Below are 22,573 nucleotides of genomic sequence, written 5' to 3' on the forward strand. Positions count from 1 at the left end.
TTAGGTCCAATGGGGCATAATTTAATTACACTCTTTGTATGATCATTTTAAGAGTGTGTCTTAAATATTCTAAGACTTGAATTTGAATTTTTAATTAGAATAAAGATCCTAATTATATGCTACAATTCAAAATGATATTTAAATTATTATAAATACGATAGTGAAGAAAAATTAGTATGGTATTATATGAGCCTAATATAAGTTATTTTAATTGTTCTAATTTAGTTTATATAAATAAAATTTGAAAAGTCGATTAATTTTATTTTTTTTTTGAAATATTTGAAGTACTAAATTGTTGTAAGCTATAGTAATTATACTTTATGCTATTTCAACTAATATGTGTTCCTATGTGGCACAAATGTATTCGAAGAGCCAATCAAACATTTTGTATGATTTTTAAATATTTTAAAGTGTTAATAATTATGATTTATAGTATTTTTAACGTAGTTTTAAAAAAAAAACATATATATATATATATATATATACACACACACACACCCTAATGAAATAGGGATAACTTGATAATGTAAAGTTAGTTAAGGGTAGTTAAGGAATTTTAGGCAAAGTAGTTAAGTTGGTTAGAGATGAACAGTGCATATATATCACTGTTCCATTGTATTCTGTTGAGAAGCATTTTTCTCATTGTATTGAAAACAGATTCTTCTTCCTCTTCTTCTTCTCTAGGTGCTCATTAATGGAGTTTTAGATTGAGCAATTATTCTGAATTAACATGGTATCAGAGCCTTACACCTACGATTGTGAGGTTTATTGAAGTTGATTGTGTGAACTCAAGCTTCGTCTAGCTTCATCAATGGCGACGACTAAGTTTGTTCATAATCACGCACTGTTTTTGCACCCTTCCGACACCACTGGTGTTTCTATCATTCCAATGCAGCTAACAGGATCCGATAACTACTCTGTATGGAGCAGGGCTATGAGAATTCAATTGCTTGGGAAAAACAAGCTAGGAATTGTTGATGGCAGCTGAAAAAAGAGAATTTCGGGGCTGAGTTAGGGCATCAATGGGATCGATGTAATGCAGTTGTTCAAGGATGGATTATGAGTTCTGTAACTCAGGAATTACACACAGGAATAGTCTATGCAACTAGTGCAAGAGCAGTCTGGGAGGATCTCAGGGATCGTTTTGACAAGGTAAATGCATCTCGAATTTATCAATTGCATAAAGCTATAACTATGACTATACAAGGTAATGATTCTATTCCTACATACTTTTCTAAGCTAAGGAATTTATGGGATGAGTTTGCAAGCATTATACCACCTTCTTGTCAATGCTCTAATTCAAAGGAATTTTATATGCATTTGGAAAGACAAAAGCTAATGCAGTTCTTAATGGGTTTAAATGAGAACTATGATCAATCGCGCAGTCAGATCTTAATGATTGAACCCACTCCTAACATAAACAAGGCATATGCCATGCTTGTTGAACGAGAGAGTCAGAGATTTATGGCATCTTCATCTTTAAATGGTGAAGGAACAGATCTGGCAGCTCTCATGGCAGGGAAAGGGTCATTTCATAAATACAATAGGGGAACAGTTCCACAAAATTACAACAAGGATTCTGCATCACAACCTACATACTATAATAAGGGGAAGAAAAATTGAGATCTGAAGTGTGATTACTGCAATATGCAAGGTCATGTGGAGAGTAATTGTTTCAGACTTCATGGATATCCACCTGATTGGAAATTCAAAAAGAAGGGAACTGGAAATATTATTAATGCCTACAATGTTCAAATTGACGGTGCTAGTACTAAAGGTAAAAGCATGGATTCTTCAGTTAATGAAAATCTGCAAAGAGCACCTCAAATGACTGCAGATCAGCATGGACATATCATGAAGATGCTGGATGGGAATGTTTCTACTGCTAATGCAATAGCTAACATGGCAGGTATGGTCCAAAATCTTATGTCTACAACTACAGGTTTGAAATGGATCATAGATAGCGGAGCAACAAATCACATGATCTCTAATCTGGATTTATTACATAATGTGCATACTGTTAAGACAAATCAGAATAGCAAAGTACATTTACCAAATGGAGGTGTGACTTTGGTAACTCATACTGGTGCTTGCAAAATCACAGAAACAGAAGAGTTACATGATGTTTTGTTTGTGCCAGAGTTTCATTATAATCTTATGTCTATATCAAAGGTTACAAAAGAACTCAACTGTTTTGTGTCATTCTATCCTGGATTCTGTTTATTCCAGGATCTTACAACTGGGAAACTGAAGGGGATTGGTAAAGAGAAGGATGGCCTTTATTTTCTGGTTCAACAACAAAGTTTTTCTAAATCTGGAGTTCATGACACTATTAAAAGCTTTGCTGCGCATGATGACAAGGAAAACATAATGTTGTGGCATAAAAGACTTGCACATGCTTCTATAGGATCTATAAAGAATTTGCTAGGATATACATTTGATGATTGTAAAACAGTTCTGAGTCATTGTGAAATATGTCATCTTGCAAAACATACTAGACTTCTTTTTAATAATAGTAGTAACAGATCTACTGAGAGGTTTACTTTGTTACATTTGGATGTATGGGGTCCCTATAACACTCCAACCTTTGATGGAAATAAGTTTTTCCTTACTATTGTTGATGATTTCTCCAGAATTGTATGGGTATTTCTATTGAAATTCAAGAGTGATGTATTGCAGACTCTTAGACATTTCTTTAAAATGGTTGATACTCAATTCCATACATCTATTAAAGGTGTGAGGACAAATAATGGAGGGGAGTTTATTAATAATGCTCTGCACGATCTGTTTAAAGAGTTGGGGATTATTCATTACAAGACATGTGCTCACACACCTCAACAAAATGGGGTTGCTGAGAGGAAGCATAGGCACCTTCTTGAGGTTGCTCGAGCATTAAGATTCCAAGGACATATTCCTATTAAATTTTGGGGTCATTGTATCCTCACTGCAGCTTATATAATCAACAGATTGCCTTCAACTAATCTGGAAGGAAAGTCACCTTATGAATTGTTTTTTGGGAAACAGCCTTGCATTACTCATTTACGAGCCTTTGGTTATCTTTGTTTTGCTAGTGTACTACCTCGAGCTGATAAATTTGCCCCAAGAGCAATCAAGGCAGTGTTTATGGGTTATTCCAATGTTACCAAGGGTTATATTTGTTATGATATGCAACGACACAGGTTTTTCATTAATAGAGATGTGGTGTTTCATGAGGACCGATTCCCATTCCAACAATTTCCACAAGTATCTGATCCTTCTTCTCATATATTTTCTCCTTCAACATCTTTACATAATGAATACTTTAATGATGTTTCAATCCAATCTCCTGATTTACCTCCTACTTCTTCTCCAAGTTTACTTCATATTACTCCTGCTCCATCTCATATAGATACTAATGCTCCAGTTTCAGTTCCTTCTGTTTCTCAACCTCTCAGAAGGTCTTCTAGACTCTCCAAACAACCACTTTGGCTGACAGACTATGTCTCCAATCATTCTGTTGGAAATGCTTTGTATCCTCTTGCTGCATCTATTTCCTATGATCATCTATCTCCTACTTATCAAACATATTTGCAGGCTTTTTCTGCAGTTGTTGAGCCAACCTCTTACAATGAGGCTATTCTTGATAATAGATGGTTGGAAGCCATGCAAGCTGAACTGCAGGCTCTCCATGATAATCACACTTGGGATTTGGTACCTCTTCCCAAGGGTAAAATTCCTATTGGGTGTAAGTGGATATATAAAGTCAAGCTAAAAGCTAATGGTGATGTTGAAAGGTTTAAAGCTAGACTGGTTGCAAAAGAATATACTCAAAAGGAGGGGCTTGATTTTCATGAAACCTTTTCTCCAGTGGTTAAAATAGCTACTGTTCGAACTGTTCTTTCTTTAGCTGCACAATGCAATTGGTCTGTCCATCACTTGGATGTTTATAATGCCTTCTTGCAAGGTGATCTTCATGATGAAGTATACATGCAACTACCAGAGGGTTTCGACAGTCAGGGGGAGTCTGGACTTGTATGCAGACTTGTCAAATCCCTCTATGGACTTAAACAAGCAAGCAGACAGTGGAACTTGAATCTAAGTGAAGCACTGTTAGAATCTGGTTTTATTCAAAGCAGTTTAGACCATTCATTATTCATTAAAAGGATAGGTTCAGACATAGTGGTGATCCTAGTGTATGTTGATGATATGTTAGTAACAGCAAGCAGTCTGAGTCTTATAGAACATACAAAAGCTGTTTTGCATAAGGCATTCAAGATCAAGGATCTTGGTGAATTAAAATTTTTCCTTGGAATGGAATTCAGCAGATCAGCAAAAGGTATATTGATGAATCAGAGAAAGTATGCTTTGGAGATCATTTCAGATTTAGGATTAGGAGGAGCTAAACCAGCTTGGACTCCTCTTGAAGCCAATGTGAAACTGACAACTCAAGAATTAGATTGTGTCACAGGAGAGCAGAATGATGAACCTTTTGAAGATAGAGAATTGTATCAAAGGTTGGTGGGAAAGATGTTATATTTGACAATGACAATGCTGGATATTGCTTATTCAGTTCAAACACTCAGCCAATTTTTACAAAATCCAAAGAAGTCACCTTGGGAAGCAGCTTTGAGAGTGATGAGATACATTAAAAGAGAACCAGGACTTGGAATTTTATTGAGCAGCAAAAGCTCAAACAAAATAAGTGTGTATTGTGATGCAGACTGGGCATCATGTCCAAATACAAGAAGATCAGTATCAGGATTCATAATTAAACATGGTGAGACATTGTTATCATGGAAATCAAAGAAGCAAAATGTAGTTTCAAAAGCTCAGCAGAGGCTGAATATAGAATTATGGCAAATGCAGTTTCAGAACTAGTATGGATAATTGCTTTATTAAAGGAACTGGGAAAAGAGATGGAACAACCAGCTATGGTGTATAGTGACAGTAAAGCAGCATTGCAAATAGCAGCCAACCCAGTGTTCCATGAAAGAACAAAGTATATTGAAATCGATTGCCATTTTATAAGACAGAAAATTCAAGAAGGTGTTACGAAGACAGAACATGTGGCTTCTAAGGAACAACTTGCAGATATCCTAACTAAGGGGCTGTCTAGATTACAACATGAATGTTTAGTAAGCAAGCTTGGTGTGCTGAATGTATTTACACCCACCAGCTTGAGGGGGAGTAATGAAATAGGGATTACTTGATAATATAAAGTTAGTAAAGTAGTTAAGGAATTTTAGGCAAAGTAGTTAAGTTGGTTAGAGATGAACAGTGCATATATATCACTGTTCCATTGTATTCTGTTGAGAAGCATTTTTCTCATTGTATTGAAAACAGATTCTTCTTCCTCTTCTTCTTCTCAAGGTGCTCATTAATGGAGTTTTAGATTGAGCAATTATTCTGAATTTAACACACCCATGCCTCAAATTATGCGATACTAATAAAATTTCGAAGGTCAACCAAAATTTCTATATATTTTAAAAATATTTTAAATTATTATACTATAATTTATAGTTTTTTTTTTACCATAGTTTTAAGATATTTAATCAAATATTTCAAGTTGTTAATATTAATTATTATAAATTATAATACTTTTAATATAATTTTTAAATATATAATAAGATTAAAATATAGTAAAACATAAAAAATATTGAAAAAGCCCTAATACAAACACATAACTTAGATAGACAAGTCATCTAAGTTACTAAGGGATATCAATGGTTGCTAGAACGTAAATTTTTTCACAATAACTACTAAACTTTAAATTTATGTCTAGATATGTTAATACATATATATATATATATACTTTTATATATGATATGATATAATTTTTCAACAAAGTGATATTGCTTGACACTCGTTAACCAAAGATGGTCCAGCCTGTTTCTTATAACATAGATAATTGTTTAGAAAATTTACTCAATATCACTATAACAAAAATAATTTTTAGCGGTATTAAATATTGACATTAGTAAAGGGTGTTAGTCTTTACCTATATTAGTTAAATGTCATTAGAATTAATGTCGCTAAAAACTTTAAAAACGTATACAAAGAGTGACAATTACTGCTAAAAATTATATATTTAACAATAATTAAAAATTAAATATCACTAATAATTATTTTTATTATAGTAATAAAGAGGCAGCGATTTTGCTGCTTCACCTATATCATGATTCAAATTTTGGCATATTAGGTGGAAACCTTCTTTGTGTCATGTTTTTGTAATTTCCTCAAATTTAGAAGGTATGCTATAACCTAGGTCCACAATATCAATTAATACTATTTTATTTTATTAATTTATGAAATTATTTTATATTTCAACTTTTTGCTATTTTATTCATGAGTCCAAAATAATGACATAAATTTTTTTTTAAAAAATCATAACTTATATTGTATATATAAAAAATTTGATTAACCTTTAAAACTTATTAGTTTACACAATTAAAAAGTTCTGAAGTAACACATAAAATCACATAGATAACGGCATATATAAAAGATTTAGTTGACTTTTTAGATATAAATTGAAATAAATAAAATAATATATATTTATTACATTTTTTAAAGTTATATAGTTTAAATTTGATTAAAATTTTGCGTATAAAATCTTTAATTTTTTTAAAATAAAATATTTATAAACTATATAAAAAGTACTACTCATATTAGTCATAATAATTGAAAATCTAAAATATTTAAAAGATAAATGAAAAGTTCATGATCAAAGATATTTTTATTTGCTCTCATAATTTGAAATATGTCATATAAATTAAAATTGAAAAAAAATTATATTAAAAATACTGTAAATCACAATAACTAATATCACGGTACTAATATCTAAAACAAAAAAAATATAACCAATTCTCAGACTTCCTCAATCCACAAGTCCAATCTCACAATATTTAATAAAAATAAAAAAAAATCTCACAATATTTTTAGCTTTTCAAGAACAAGACTTGACTTTTTCCATCTCTCAATTAAAAAAAAATACAATCTTTTTCTAGTATTTCAACTCTTTTTACAAATATATTTTCATAAGTGTGGCTTTGCTCAATTCTCACTTTTATATAAATCTTGAATTCTCACATGGTACTTTTCAAATAGGGTTTTATTAACAAGATCTAAGACTTTCATTTTTTTATAAAAAAAAAATCTCTTATAAAAATTCAAGTTTATTACAAGAATTCTATAAATTCAAGACTAACTTTTTTTTTTTTACAAAGTATTTTCAAAAGGGGTCTTTTTTATAAGTTTTAAACTCCTCTTTTTTTCATGGAGAATGTAGAAGAAGGATTGTTATTGAAAGAAAAGGAATTAATTAAATTGAAATGTGGAGTAATTTGGGATGAAGTAAAAGAAATTTGTTATTTGGCTGGTCCTATGATAATTGTGACACTTTCACAATATTTTTTGCAAACAATATCATTGATGATGGTTGGTCATTTGGGTGAACTTGCCCTCTCAAGTACTTCAATTGCTATTTCTATTGCTGGAGTCACTGGTTTCAGCTTTCTTGTGAGTACATATCTATTAATATTCTAACTTTATCCGACGCACTTTTCGTTTTATATACTTCGTCTAAAAGAATGTCTCGTTTTTACTGTTGTAAGCTTATTATATGGACTTGGATAATACGTCCTCAATAGCTAGCTTTTGAGGTTAATTACGATCATGTGTCAGTACTAAGTACTAAGTCCATCCCTGTTTGGGCTCTCGATCCACGATTCAGTTGGGTTGGGTGTGAAGGGGGTGTTACTTGGTAGAATGGTTACATAGGTTGGGGGAATTGACGGATGGTCTACTTATATGGATTTGAGTAATCCTCCGTCTAGTTAGCTTTTGGAGTTGTGTTAGATACATTTGTCGTATCTTTACAACTCTTTCTAAAAATGATTTATAGTCACATGAAATATCTAAGATATATTTTAGATCACGCCTAATCAAACAGTGTCACATGAATTGGGATGCAAGAGTTATTACACAATGTATGTCGATGTATATAAGTAAGCTCCGTTTTACTTGTATATATATTTGGGGTGACCTTGTAGTGCTAAAGTCATTACACTATGGATGATTGGATGTTGATGTATATAAGTTAAACTCGGTTTAGCAGTATGTATGCTTTAGCTGACCTGATAGAAGTTAAAAATTAATGCTCTGTCTATGTCGATGTATGTTAATCTCAGATACTTATAGTCGTTCGTAGATCAATTTTTAAGCTATAGATGAAATAAGCTAGTTATATATTTTAGGGTGTCAAACTCATACTCAATACCTATACAACGTTAGTGGATAGAATTGGAACTCTTTCTTCTATATGTAATAACTTGTAATGTGTTATAGTTAACAATTTTGGGAACTTACTAAACTACGTGCTAAGTCAAACAGAGTGACCTATAAACTATGTTGCTCGGACTTTTTCAAAAATACATAGCTTGTGGAGGATCCGACACACACTTGACAGTATTTATGAAGAACCGAGGAACATAACGTGTAAATGCAGGGGAAACAGATAGAAGAATAAGAATGTGTTCTAACTAGAGTTAAAGAGCAGAACTTTTTTTTTCTTTTCATTTTCTAGTTTCAACTTAGAGGGCGTAGTTATAAGTTATAACTTTTGTATGATTAACAAAACGTTGATTCTAAATGAATGAACTGTTTAGTACAGTTAACAAGTATTGCATTTTACCATTTTTTTTTGCGCCTTTCCACTGACTAATATCTGAAAGTGTCGTGTAGTTGGGAATGGCCACTGCACTAGAAACTCTTTGCGGACAGGCTTTTGGAGCTAGGCAGTATCGAAGACTTGGTACTCAAACATACACAGCCATTTTCTCTCTCGTCATTGTTTGCATTCCTATAGCAGTTTTATGGTTATATGTGGGGAAATTGCTAACTTTTATGGGGCAAGATCCTCAGATTTCTCATGAAGCCGGCAAGTTCATTAAGTGGATGATTCCTGCTCTCTTTGCTTACGCGAATCTTCAGTCACTTGTTCGGTTCTTTCAAATGCAAAGTATGATTGTTCCAATGCTCATAAGCTCTTGCCTTACGATATGCTTCCACATACCGCTGTCTTGGATGCTAGTGTTTAGCTCTGGCTTAGGTAATATTGGCGCAGCAGTGGCTGTTGGTATATCGTTATGGTTGAATGTCATAATTCTTGCTTCATACATGAGGTTGTCTCCTGCTTGTGCAAAAACCCGTGCACCAGTGTCATGGGAAATCGTCAACGGAATGAGAGTTCTTTCAGTTTGCTATCCCTTCTGCTGTCATGATTTGGTACTTCAACAGCCTCGCTCAGCCTATTTTAGTAATTTACATACACTTAAACCTTCACATGTCATTCTACGTAACTCATGCTACGTTTTGTATTTGTAGTCTTGAATGGTGGTCATTTGAGCTGCTCATCTTACTATCTGGACTATTGCCGAATCCCCAACTTGAAACTTCTGTACTATCTATATGGTATGTTCTAAATCTTGTTCTATGTTTCTAAGACTCTCCAAAAATGTTGCCGCACCCATGTCGGATCCTCCAAAAATACACTACTTTCGAAGTATTTGACACGTAATGGACAACATTTTTAAAGAGTCCAAGCAAAGATAGATCTCACTTGTAAAATGATTGATTCAATCAGTAATATGATTTGCATTGTCCTAAAATTGCTAGTTTCTTGTGATATATTCCATGGTGCAGCCTGAATACTACTTATACCCTTTATGCAATTCCGTTTGGTCTCTCTGGCGCTGTAAGGTATTTTTAAATATCTAATCGAACATTCCCTCTCCACGTGGTTTTATCTCAAATATGTGGTTACTGAACTCCTGTTTACTTTCAGCACTCGAGTTTCTAATCAATTAGGAGCTGGAAATCCTCAAGGAGCTCGCGCATCTGCGATTTCTGTAATGCTCATTGCAGCGGCAACGTCAATACTAGTAAGCACAACTGTATTTGCTTGTCGAAATGTATTCGGCTACATTTTCAGCAACGAGAAGGAAGTGGTGAACTATGTCGCAAACATTGCTCCTCTTCTATGTTTATCAGTCATTATCGACAGCTTTCAAGGAAACCTTTCAGGTTAGCCTTTCTTTACATCAAGTTACTACAGTAAAATGTAACTACTACGAGTGGTGAGTCTTGTTTTCAACTGAATCCCCTTTGTTGGAAAATTGTACTACGTATATAGGTTAGACTATTTCCATGTCAAGTTATTACAAGAAAATTGTAAGGCGGAGTCACGTCTACCAAAGGGTATTCAACTAAATCCCCTTTGCCAGAGAAAACGTATATAGGTTAGACTCTTTACACGTCAAGTCATTACAAGAAAAGGTAACGTATACCGGTGGTGGAGCCACATTTACCTAGCGGTTTAACAGAGTCCCCTTTGTCGGAAAATTGTACAACATATACAGGTTTACTACAAGAAAATGTAACAAATATCAGTGGGAGAGCCACATTTACCTAGGAAGGTCCGAAAACTTTTTCCACACTATGTTAGTACAAAAAAGGTAACGGTAAAAATATGACATTTGGTCTGACTCAATCTGGAAAGCTAGTTTGTAAAAGGAGGATTGTCGAAATCCATGTAAGCAGATCCTCAGTCCATTCTTCAACCAATGTGAGACGCTACAAGTAACAAATAACAGCGGCAGAGCTACATTTGCTGGAAAATTGTACTATGTATATACATTGTTGATTTTTCGTCTTAACGTGCATATATATATATGTTGTTGAATCTGCCATGTACATACAGATACATGACAAGAACGAACGTATGATTAATTGTGGTACTATGCACATTGTAGGTGTCGCGAGGGGATGTGGTTGGCAGCATATCGGTGCCTATGTCAATCTTGCTTCGTTTTACCTTTGTGGAATTCCTATCGCTGCTTCATTAGCGTTTTGGCTCAACTTTTGAGGAAAAGGCCTGTGGATCGGCATACTTTCTGGTGCAACTCTACAAACTATACTACTCTCTGTTATAACATGCTGCACAAATTGGGAAAAACAAGCTGCAATGGCAAGGAAGAGGCTTCATGCTGATGAAAATCCATCAGCAGATAACATGTTGTCCTAAAAATATGTGGAAAATTCTCTTCGAAATACTCGAATATTGTTGATTGGTTTATTGAGGCATCTTTGCTCCGTGAAGCACGAATAACAAGAGGCCAAGTGTCATCGAGATAACCTCATTGAGGTCGAGGACTATGGTATAAGGTTACTAGGTACTTAAGCACTGTCATACTTCTGGTAGTATGATTTAGGTATCACGTAGTTGTGTTTCTTTATGAATTAATATCTACTGTTACACTTGTTTTGTGCACTGCTATTTTATGATCTCGTATTTCTGTCATCGTTTCTTTTATGCTTCAGTTACATTTCGTAGTTGTGGTTCTATTAGAAACAATTCATCACTTATACTTTTTGTATGTATCTATAAAGCCTTTTACGATATTTTTTCTAATGACACTCAACTAATGTTAGAGCCTGTTTGGCTCAGCTTAAAAGCTGGTCAAACTGACTTAAAAGCTGGTTTTTGACTTATTTAACTGTTTGGCAATACTCAAAATAGCTTATTTTAAGTTAAAAAAACTTATTTTAAGCCAAAAGTTAAAAGCTGGGGTAGGGGTGCTTTTTTTTTTTTAGCTTATAAGCTGTTTTAAGTTGACCACGTTTTTATGTTTTTTCCTTAATATTTTTATACAATCTCCAAATTACCCATATAATCCTAACATTTCTTTCTTCTATTTTTACCTTTTCACGTTTGGCATAACAACTTCAGCACTTTTATCCAAACGTATAACTGCTTATTTTAAAAATAAGTTTCAGCACTTTCAAAAGTACTTTTTTAAAGCTGCTTTTATTAAGCCCATCCAAACGGGCCCTTAGTTAAGACTTATGCCGCTAAAATTTGTTTTTGTTTTCGGTATCTTTCCTAAAAAGGTATGCCCTCCTACTCATATTGATGAGTTTACTTAATTTATGAAGTTATTTCAAAATAATTATTGTTTAAGAAATTCAAGATTGATTTCTGATTTTATACCACTTGTGCTAAATTAGATAAGAAATTGATAATTAGGCTAAAAAGGTGAGTTAGTTAGATGACCAAATAACTCCTAATTATTCTTGAAATAGTAACCCTTTAATTAAAAAAGTAAATTACATTTGTTATAGTGTTTATAGAATTGTTATTTTAAAAGATTAAAATATAATTAATTATCTATTTCAATTTTTACCTTATTCAATAAATATGAAAAGAGATTAATTCACGAAAAAGATCGCATTAAGCTTATATTAACAAATTATTTCATAATATATCGTATTTTATAGTTTTAATGTATATAACATTAGATAGATTATATCACGTTCTATCGCCACTAATATCCACATTAACAATTAAAATGACACATCTACAAGAAAAATAAGCTACAAACTAGAGCTATTATGAAAAGGTAAAATAAATGATAAAATGTGATTATTTAATAGTACAAGGACATATTAAAAAGAAACTATTAAAATAACTATGTGATTACATCAAATCAATCATTACATAAAATGAGACTCTTCATTGTTACTATCTATATAATCAAACGATACGATATAATAAAATTTAAGTAACACTCACAACAAACATTATATTTAAACTAACAATATGATACTTCTAGATAACAATCAACAACCATCCAAACAAGGTGTCAAGCTGTTAGGACCGGAAATAAGCAGGTGTAAATGCGGAAGCTAGCAAAGCAAACCTGGAAAAATCACGAGTAAGAAGACAACGAGAAATATACCAAAAGACACAAAAATTTAACGTGATTCGGTCATTCGACCTACGTCCACAAAGGAGATGAGCAATTCACTATAAATATGAGAGTACAAAATACAGAGGGAAACAACCTCAACCAATTCACTCAGAATACTTGGGAGGTTCACACAAGTGATAACGTATCAAGCATGTGACCCACAAATTCTCCCTCTAACCAAAACTCTCAAAGCCCTTAAGACTACATTGTGAATGCTGATTAAGTTAGAAGGAACATACATCTATTTATAGAGTCCTAAATCTTTTCCTACCAAAAAAAAAGATTAGTCAATCCAAAACTTTTTCCTAAAAGAAAAACCTATTTATGATAAGAAATTTAGGTCAAATAAAACTTAACACAAGCAACCACTACAACTAAAAATGGAGCTAATGACTAATACCTCTCTTCTTGGAAAGCAAGGAAAGAGAGACTAGTTTAACACTTTAGTCAACCAAAGTACAATTTTTTTAAAAAAAAAATAAAAAATAAAATCTAAACTAAAATACAATCTTTTTTTAAAAAAATAAAAATAAAAATAAAAACTAAACCAAAGTACAATCCAAGAAGTAGTCAACAAAAGACAAACAAACACCTCTTGAAACAAACCATTAGACATTATGGTATAACAAATTTCTCAAAACTTTCCCTGGCTACACTTTTTTCCTTTTTTTTTTTTGGGGGTTTCAAAAAACAAGATTTTTATACTCAGGTTTTCTCATAAGAGGTATCTTTGTCTCAATCTCTCATAAAAATACAATCTTTTTCAAAAAGGGAGTTCTTTTTTATTAATTTAAGATCCCTTTTACATAGTATATTCAAAAGGGGTGGCCTTGTTCTCCCCTTATAAATCTTGTAAAGAAATCTTGAGTTCTTACAAGGTATTTACAAAAAGGTGTCTTTTTTGAAAGTTCAAGAATCTTTTTTTAAATTTTTACAAGGTTTTCTCAAAAAGTTCTTTTTTTTTTTACAAGTTCAAAGACTTGTAAAATAAAAAAAATAAAAATATGGAGAGTGTAGAAGAAGGATTGTTATTGAAAGAAAGGGAGTTAGTTAAATGGGGAGTAATTTGGGAGGAAGTGAAGGAAATTGGTTATTTGGCTGGTCCTATGATAATTGTGACACTTTCACAGTATTTTTTGCAAACAATATCATTGATGATGGTTGGTCATTTGGGTGAACTTGCCCTCTCAAGTACTTCTATTGCTATTTCTATTGCTGGAGTCACTGGTCTCAGCTTACTTGTGAGTACATATTTATTATCTTAATTTACATTACACACTTCCCTTTTTAGTTCATTTGAAAAGAATGTGAGTTTTTTGTTATTAGAAATAAACTTATCTCTTGTTAGAGTGGTTTAGAGTTCCACATCGATTAGAAAATGGACATACACCCTTAGCTTTTGAGGTTCATGTGTTGGAACTAGGTTCATTCCTATTTGGGCTCCCGGTCTACACCTCAGTTGGGCTTGGGTGTGAAGAAGTTGTTAGAGTAGTTGGATAGTTGATTGATGGTTTACTTATATACTTCTTCACGAGTTATCTTTTGGAGTTGTGTTAGGTACATGTGTCATATCTTTATCTTTACCACTCTTTATAGTTACACAAATGTGTAAGGTTTGTTTTAGATCACAAGTTTCAAAAGTCTTACCGATCAGACGGTGCAACATGTATTGGAATGTAGGGAGTGTTATTTCTTGGATTTGAATTTACGTCGTTAGTTTAGTTGCACCAATTATAGTAGGTTCTGACTCTATTTTTCAGTAACCATAGTAGGCTTTACATGAAGAGTTACATAGAGTTTAACATATATAGCGCAGAGTCCTTACTTTTAAGATGTTTCAGTATAGGCAGGTTAGTTGGTTATAGTAGGTTCACTCTATTTTTTTAGGTAATTATAGTAGGCTTAACATGAAGAGTTACATAAGGTTTTAACTTACATATGCTTACTATTGGTTCACCTTTAATTTACTTTTATAACAGGTAGCGCGCCTTACTACTCTATGGATGTCGATATATATAAGTTAAGCTCAGTTTTACTTGTATACATATTTTAGGTGAACTCTCTCTTCTATATGTTAACTTGTAATATGTTATGTTTACGATTTTCGGGGACTTGCTAATCTGTCCGTTTCAATTTGTTTGTTTTACTATCCTTTTTAGTTTGTTTTGAAAAGAAAGTCACTGTCCTTTTTAAAGGATCTGACACACTTAGCAGTATTTTTGAAGAGCCGAGCAACATAGCTTGTAAATATTAAGGGGAAACAGATAGAATAAAGAGAATGTGTTCTAATTTAGAGTTAAAGAGCAGATTTTTTTTGTCATTTTCAACTTATTAGAGGGCACAGTTATAAGTTATAAACTCTTGTGTGATTAGCAAAGCATTGCTTATAAATGAACAAATTGTCTAGTAACAAGTATTGATTTTTACCCTTTTTTTGTGCCTCTCCACCGACTAAAATCTGAATGTGTCGTGTAGCTGGGAATGGGCACTGCACTAGAAACTCTTTGTGGACAGGCTTTCGGAGCGAAACAATATCAAAGACTTGGTACTCAAACATACACAGCCATTTTGTCTCTCTTCATTGTTTGCATTCCCATTGCAGTTTTATGGCTATATGTGGGGAAATTGCTTACTTTCATAGGGCAAGATCCTCAGATTTCTCATGAAGCCGGCAAGTTCATTAAGTGGATGATTCCTGCTCTCTTTGCTTACGCAAATCTTCAACCACTTATTCGGTACTTTCTAATGCAAAGTATGATTGTTCCAATGCTCATAAGCTCTTGCATTACCATATGCTTCCACATACCGCTGTCTTGGGTGCTAGTGTTTAGCTCTGGTTTAGGTAATATTGGTGCAGCAGTGGCTTTTGGTTTATCGATGTGGTTGAATGTCATAATCCTTGCTTCATACATGAAGTTGTCTCCTGCTTGTGCAAAAACCCGTGCACCAGTGTCATGGGAGGTCGTCAACGGAATGAGAGAGTTCTTTCAGTTTGCTATACCTTCTGCTGTCATGATTTGGTACTTCAACGACCTCGCTCTGCCTCTTTTAATAATTTAATACACTTTCCCTTTACATGTCATTCTACAAAACTCATGCTACGTTTTGTATTTACCAGTCTTGAATGGTGGTCATTTGAGCTGCTCATCTTACTATCTGGACTATTGCCGAATCCCCAACTTGAAACTTCAGTACTATCTATATGGTATGTTCAGAATCTCGTTCTATGTTACTTAGACTCTCCAAAATGTTGCCTCGCCCGTGTTCAATCCTCCAAAAATACACTGCTTTTGGAGGATCTGACACACATCCGACAATATTTTTGAAAAGTCCTAGCAAACATAGATCTCGCTCGTTAATGATTGATTCAATTAGTCATATTATCTATAAGGTCTAAAATTGCTAATTTCTTGTGACATTCCATGGTGCAGCCTGAATACTATTTCTACGCTTTATGCAATTCCATTTGGTCTCTCTGGCGCTGTAAGGTATGTTTGAATATCTAATAGAACCTTCCGTTTCCACGTAGTTTTTTTTCTTGAAATATGTGGTTATTGAACTCCTGTTTACTTTCAGCACTCGAGTTTCTAATCAATTAGGAGCTGGAAATCCTCTAGGAGCTCGTGTATCTGTGATTTCTGTAATGCTCCTTGCAGCCACAGAGACGATACTAGTTAGCGCAGCTGTATTTGCTAGTCGGAACGTATTTGGCTACATTTTCAGCAACGAGAAGGAAGTCGTGGACTATGTAGCAAAGATGGCTCCTCTTCTATGTCTATCAGTCATTACTGACAGTCTTCAAGGAACCCTTTCAGGTTAGACTTTCTTTACATCAAGTTACTACAAGAATATGTAACTACTACTAGTGGTGAACCACGTTTTCAACCGAGCCTCCTTTTGCCGGTAAACTATACTCCCTGTGTCCCAATTTGTGTGGTATTTTTTGTTTTACGAGATTCGGTTTGACTCATCTTTGAAGCTAACATTAAATTAGATCAACTCTTAAAATTAAAATTTGGATATTCAAAGACTATACTAAAGTACTATAAGTGCAATTCCTCTCATGTCAATATGATTAAAAAATACCCTTTAAAGTAATCATCAAAGTTAACGTAGTTTGAATCTTGAAAAAACGAAAAATATCTCATAAATTGGACACAGTAAGATACTACAAGAAAAGGTAACAGACACATTTACCAAAGGAGGGTCAACTGAGTATCCTTTGCCAGAAAATTATACTAACATATAGAGGTTAAGACTCTTTCACGCCAATTTACTACAACAAATACCTTTGGCGAAGCCTCATTTACTTGGGGGGTTCATCTGAATCCTTTACTGGAAAATTGTACTATGTATATTGGTGAATTCTTTTCTAACATGCGTATATATAAATTGTTGACTCTGCCACTGACAGATATATGACAAGAACGAACGTATGACTAATTGTGGCATTATGCACATTGTAGGTGTCGCGAGGGGATGTGGTTGGCAGCATATCGGAGCCTATGTGAATCTTGCTTCATTTTACCTTTGTGGCATTCCTATCGCTGCTTCATTAGCGTTTTGGCTCAACTTTCGAGGAAAAGGCCTGTGGATGGGCATACTTTCTGGTGCAGCTCTGCAAACTATTCTACTTTCTGTGATAACATGCTGCACAAACTGGGAAAAACAAGCTGCAATGGCAAGGGAGAGGCTTCATGCTGATGAAAAATCATCAGTAGATAACGTACTATCGTAAAAAAATGCAGAAAATTCTCTTCGAAATACTCGAGTAATGTTAATTGGTTTATTGAGGCATCTTTGCTCCGTGAAACCTGAATAACAAGAGGCCAAGTGTCATTTCCGAGTTGTTAGCGGAGCCACGACAACCATTGAGATGACCTCGAGATATGTGCTACACTTATTGTTGAGGTCGAGGATTACAATAAAAGGTTAGTAGGTAGTTGAGGGTTATTGTACTTCTAGTTGTACGCTTTAGGTACCATATATGTGCTACACGTATTGTTGAGGTCGACGATCACAGTAAAAGGTTAGTAGATATCGAAGGTTATTGTACTTCTAGTTGTACGATTTAGGTACTATGTATTTCTTGTTTCCAATTTGTATTAATATATGTTGCTACATTTGTTTTGAGCGTTGCTATTTTGTTATCTCGTTTTTATTTCTTCTATCCTGCGTTAGTTCGATTTCATTTGAGCTTGGGATTCTATCGGAAATAATCTCTATGTCGTTCAAAGGTTCGTGTACAAAAATACATTCCTATTGATGAATTTTGTGAACAATTATAATGATGTCAAGTGATATTAGTCTGATCTCGTTTCAAATTAATAGTTACTTTAACTCAAAAGTTATCCTAAAACAATTATTTCTTTGAGAAACTCAAGACTAAATTAAAGTTGACAACTATTTTCAATAAAACTTTCTGAAGTATCGTAAATGATATGTAATATTTTTCGTCATATTTTTGAAACATTGGTGATTCTATCATCCAAAAATAGGAGCATATATATTTTTCACTCTAACGAAAACCAAATAAGAACACGTAGTGTAATCCTACGGAGGGATCCGATTTAACTAATTATTTAAACCCAAAATTTAAAAAACCACCCATATCCGCCCCATCCATTTCAGATTCATTTCAGAAAAAAAAAAAAGGAAAATGACAAATATACCCTTGAACTATCGCAAATTATCGTCTTTGGGACATTGGTGCCCCTTCCGTTCAAAATTTATAGCATATATATCCTTTATACTAACGGACATATATGTGTCATAATCTTATCCACCAATCAACATTTATTAAATATTGGATCGACAGATAAGATTGTGTCACGTGTCCCTATTTAGTTTTTCGTGAGAATGAAGGACATATATGCTCTAGTTTTTGGATGACAAGAGCACCAATGTCGAAAGTATGATGGAGGATATGTGTCTGCCATTTACGATAGTTTGAGTGTAAACCCGTCTCTTTTCCCAAAATAAAACTAGGCTTCCTATAGAAACTAACAAAAACGACGCCGTTTATATGTTGTACTTCAAAAACCCCAACCCTCTTCATCTTCTCCACTATTCTGTCTGTCAAAAGAGTGAAGGGTTTTAGAAAGAGAGAAAATAATGGGAAAAGCAGCGAAGGAGCAATTGAATAGAGCTCTGAGTGAGCATCTAAACACCATTTATGAAACTCTTGAGGTTTAGTATTTTTTTTAATTTTTTTTTTTTAGGTTTTAATTATTATTTTTGCAGTTTTCTATTATATTTGTATGATTTGATTTATGAAAATTGAGTTTTTCTTTTGTTTTTGCAGGCATTGTGTCAAACACCATCTTCATCTCTTGAAAAAGTCAGCTGGAAAGAGGTTATTCAGATGGGTGAACAGCTTTATAAACAAGCCACTATGGGTCAATTTCTTTTTTCTCTTATGTAGTTTTACTTTTCAAAAGTTCCAATTTTTATACCCCTTTGCCCCAAATTTATTTGTCATGTTTTATTCGGGAGTTAACTCGACTGATATTTGAAGCTAAATTGGATTAGATTAACTTGATTTCTTACAATTAGATGTTGCAACTTTTCTCGTGTTAATTTTGATGAAAAAATCATTTTTTAAAATGTGGGTTAAAGTTTAAATAGTGTGACTTTCGTGAAGCAAAACATGATGAATAATTTGGGACGGAGGGGATACATTATCTATGGCATCTTTGTACTATTGATGTCTTTGTTGACAGTTTTAGGCATTAACAGTATCTGTTTCCACATTAGAGAATTTATTTCAGTCATCGTCAATTTAATATTGTCTATATATGTTTGATGGTGAGGTATAAGTACTTATATGTTGTAGGTAAGCTAGTAGAGACTATCCATAAAAGAGGAAGTAAATATAGATTTGATTATCAGAAACCTATCCTAAAAGAAGATGAATGAGGCCTTCTTTAATTACGCAAAAGTGTAAATATTTAAATCAGCTGATGATTACATATATTACCTTTCAAAACTTATTTGAAGTTTTTGAATCCTTGTGAGATGAACGAGGCCTTTTTTTAATGTAAATATTGATATCAGCTAATGAATACATATATTACCTTTTTTTTTAAATAAGAAGGGAGACAGAAGAGATTATCACTACAGAAGGAAGCCTAAAGATGTTAAAACTTTTAGAGATCAAGGGCAAATTGCATCGTCATTTGTTTAAAAAGAAGAAAGCAGTCCGAGCATATATTTTGCATTGAAAACTGAGATCGTTATAGTGTTTTTTGATCTTCGACTATGTATATGTATATGCAATTCCAAGTATTAATATCTAGAGGTCCATTGCAAAATACAAACAGAAGGAGCTGATTCATTTCTTCTGAATGTTTAGAAATATACTTGTTATACTAGTGAAAAGGTTGAGCGTGAAATAATACTTGTTATACTAGTGAAAAGGTTGAGCGTAGAAACGGCTTTGTGTGTCCTTGCCTTCTGTTCTTTCCTTTGTTTTTCTTTTGATTTTTCGGGAGGATCAAGGGAGGGTTCCAATTGCTGACTAACTGAGCAGTCGTACTTTGTAAGTCTCAGGCGTTCACCTACCAGATAGTGTTGGTAATTGACAGTTTCTTTTCATTCTGGTGCAGTTGGAATGCTTTGGACTGGAGAAGCTCCAGAGGTTAAAGCACTGGAGGAGAACATGGCTTCATATTTTAATATGCTGCAAGGGCTCCTTTTGCTTTCCCACTCAAGTACAGTTGGCGGAGGACCTACCCTGTGTTCCTGCATTCATGCATCCATTAAACAAGTTGTTGATAGCAGTTTCATGTTAATGAAAGAGTCCGTGTCTTCATATGGTATGTATCTATCTATCTGTATGTATTCTCTGCTCAGCCCAAGTCCATGAACATATGAAAAGCTTACATATACAAAATGCTAGGAAGTATAGTGTATCCGAAATGGAAAAAGGTCATCATATTGTTTTACATATAGTGTTTATCTTTTCTCAAGTTATGCATCTTTCACACATCAGCGTTTACCCACTTCAATCCTTTTTAGTATATGGGGATTCACCAGTGTAATCCCTCTTTTCTATCATATGTTATAGTTTCATAAAGAAAATAGAAAGAGCATCAAAGACAGGACTTAGCTAGTTTTACCTAATGACTGAGCTACTAGACCTATTAGTTACTGCTTGTGTTATTTTTAAATTTTTTTGGTAATTTCTAAATGAAGTCATAATGGTCTTGCCTTACTTGGATAGCATGTTGAAAATTATGAGACAAATTATTTGAGTTCAGCCAAAGAGCTTATTACCCCAAAGCTAGTGGCAGTTACCTAACAGTTGAACATCCAAATTAGTGTCCATGTTTGGCTGATGTGCTTTCATCAAAATCTCAAAAGCGCATATACAGTACATGTTGAACCATCTATCCCACAAAAAAAAAATGGAGGCAGAAGAAATCAGTTAATGGTAGATAGCTCCATTTGCTTGGGTGTAAAAAGTCATTCATCTCACTTTTGTTCTGCTTCTAGTTGTGGCATATTGCTTTTCAGTTTCATTCATCACTCGTATCTGCTGCATCTACTCCTCGTGTATTGATTTTCTTTTAATAGTGATATGGACCAACTATGTTTGCTGCCCAAAATGGTTGTGCAGGATCTAACAACAAAACTCAGAAATTATCAATCCCGCAGTTGGTGGGCACTGTCTGGGAAGCTTGTTCTGCTCTTAAGAAGACTCCAGCCACAAATATTACTGCTATAGGTCGAGCAATGACACAACTTGCTGTTTCCATGAAGGATGTACTTCGTGAAATGAATGAACTGAAGCCAGCGTCATCTGATGTTGGAGATGAATCTTCTGTTCAAGATTCTGCTGAAGGAGATCAGGATAGTGATGATTCATTTGCAGGTGATCTAGGCAATGATCTTTCTGCGGAGGAAATGGAAATTGCTCGTTTGACTACTGACGTGGTGTCTGCAACACTTGTGGTCATTAAAGAACTTATTCGCTCCATTACAAGCTTGCTTAAGCAGGAAAGTACTGCGGATACTGCTACTTTTGTACCCTCTCTAGAGACACTGCTGAAACTTTCTCAAGAAATCGGACTGCAAATTGATGAACTTGGAGCTTCTCTGTATCCTCCACAAGAAATTTCTTCATTGAAGACTGCTATAGAGAAGATATCATGTGCTACTGATGAAATATTGGTGGAGCTGGAAAAACTTAAAGGATGTTCTGAAGATTTTGTTAAAACATGCAATGGTTTGCGGAGCTCATTGAAACAACTGGAAGCAGAATTAGATCACTCAGATGCAACTGATACAATGCCCAAGATAGAAAACCTCGCGATCGCGTAATTATAGTAAAGGGGAAAGGTTAAGGGAGGAAAAATATGCTTTTGAATGAGCTTCTTTGATTGTAGCTATGGGCATCGAATTGAAAGTTCTTACATTTATTTGGATATGTTATTGTTCTTTTTTGTGACCTTATGCCATCAAATGAATATAGTGTGTTGTCAAACCAGCTGCATATTGGAGTAATACTGTGCAAATATTTCTATAACAATCATCTATATATAGCAATATTTGGCTGTAATGGCCATTTTTTCTTCATTGACAATTTTTCTTGTGATGTGATTTTACATGTTTTTTGTAATAATTTTGCCAACGACACTGCTTTATAGAGGTCTGATGTCACAACTGAATTTCACAGAAATGTTCATTCATTGTATTTAAAAGAATAGTTACATTATACAAATTCTTTTTTATTTTTTGGTCTCTGAAATGTTTTTACTTTTTTTAACTTCATATCTGAGGCCAGA

At 33.8% G+C, this 22,573-nt stretch overlaps 3 protein-coding genes and 1 pseudogene across 5 annotated transcripts; all 4 read left to right on the forward strand.

The window, feature by feature from the left end:
• The first annotated feature begins 811 nt into the window (after window positions 1-811).
• Window positions 812-1,623, forward strand: LOC109120248 (uncharacterized). The gene is made up of 2 exons (XM_019213895.1): window positions 812-919; window positions 985-1,623. The coding sequence occupies exons 1-2, from the start codon at window positions 812-814 to the stop codon at window positions 1,621-1,623; spliced, it is 747 nt and encodes a 248-aa protein (XP_019069440.1).
• A 4,992-nt stretch (window positions 1,624-6,615) lies between these two features.
• LOC101266028 (protein DETOXIFICATION 12-like) lies at window positions 6,616-11,335 on the forward strand (annotated as a pseudogene).
• Window positions 11,336-11,619: 284 nt separating this feature from the next.
• On the forward strand, window positions 11,620-17,918 carry LOC101263312 (protein DETOXIFICATION 12). 3 transcript variants are annotated; one of them, XM_019214118.3, is made up of 7 exons: window positions 11,620-14,026; window positions 14,765-14,838; window positions 15,261-15,805; window positions 15,904-15,990; window positions 16,217-16,273; window positions 16,362-16,600; window positions 17,252-17,918. In XM_019214118.3, the coding sequence occupies exons 3-7, from the start codon at window positions 15,267-15,269 to the stop codon at window positions 17,521-17,523; spliced, it is 1,194 nt and encodes a 397-aa protein (XP_019069663.1). In that variant the 5' UTR covers window positions 11,620-14,026; window positions 14,765-14,838; window positions 15,261-15,266; the 3' UTR covers window positions 17,524-17,918. The 3 variants fall into 3 exon arrangements, with proteins under 3 accessions (XP_019069663.1, XP_019069662.1, XP_004238872.1); XM_019214117.3 differs by lacking the exon at window positions 14,765-14,838 and having other exon boundaries at window positions 15,261-15,330; window positions 15,427-15,805; XM_004238824.5 differs by lacking the exon at window positions 14,765-14,838.
• Window positions 17,919-18,640: 722 nt separating this feature from the next.
• LOC101263608 (uncharacterized) lies at window positions 18,641-22,272 on the forward strand. The gene is made up of 4 exons (XM_004238825.4): window positions 18,641-18,974; window positions 19,090-19,183; window positions 20,393-20,602; window positions 21,406-22,272. The coding sequence occupies exons 1-4, from the start codon at window positions 18,900-18,902 to the stop codon at window positions 22,107-22,109; spliced, it is 1,083 nt and encodes a 360-aa protein (XP_004238873.1). The 5' UTR covers window positions 18,641-18,899; the 3' UTR covers window positions 22,110-22,272.
• The last annotated feature ends 301 nt before the right edge of the window (window positions 22,273-22,573 follow it).

The sequence above is a fragment of the Solanum lycopersicum genome, chromosome 5 (genome assembly GCF_036512215.1).
Source record: "Solanum lycopersicum chromosome 5, SLM_r2.1".
NCBI classification, from domain to species: Eukaryota; Viridiplantae; Streptophyta; class Magnoliopsida; order Solanales; family Solanaceae; genus Solanum; species Solanum lycopersicum.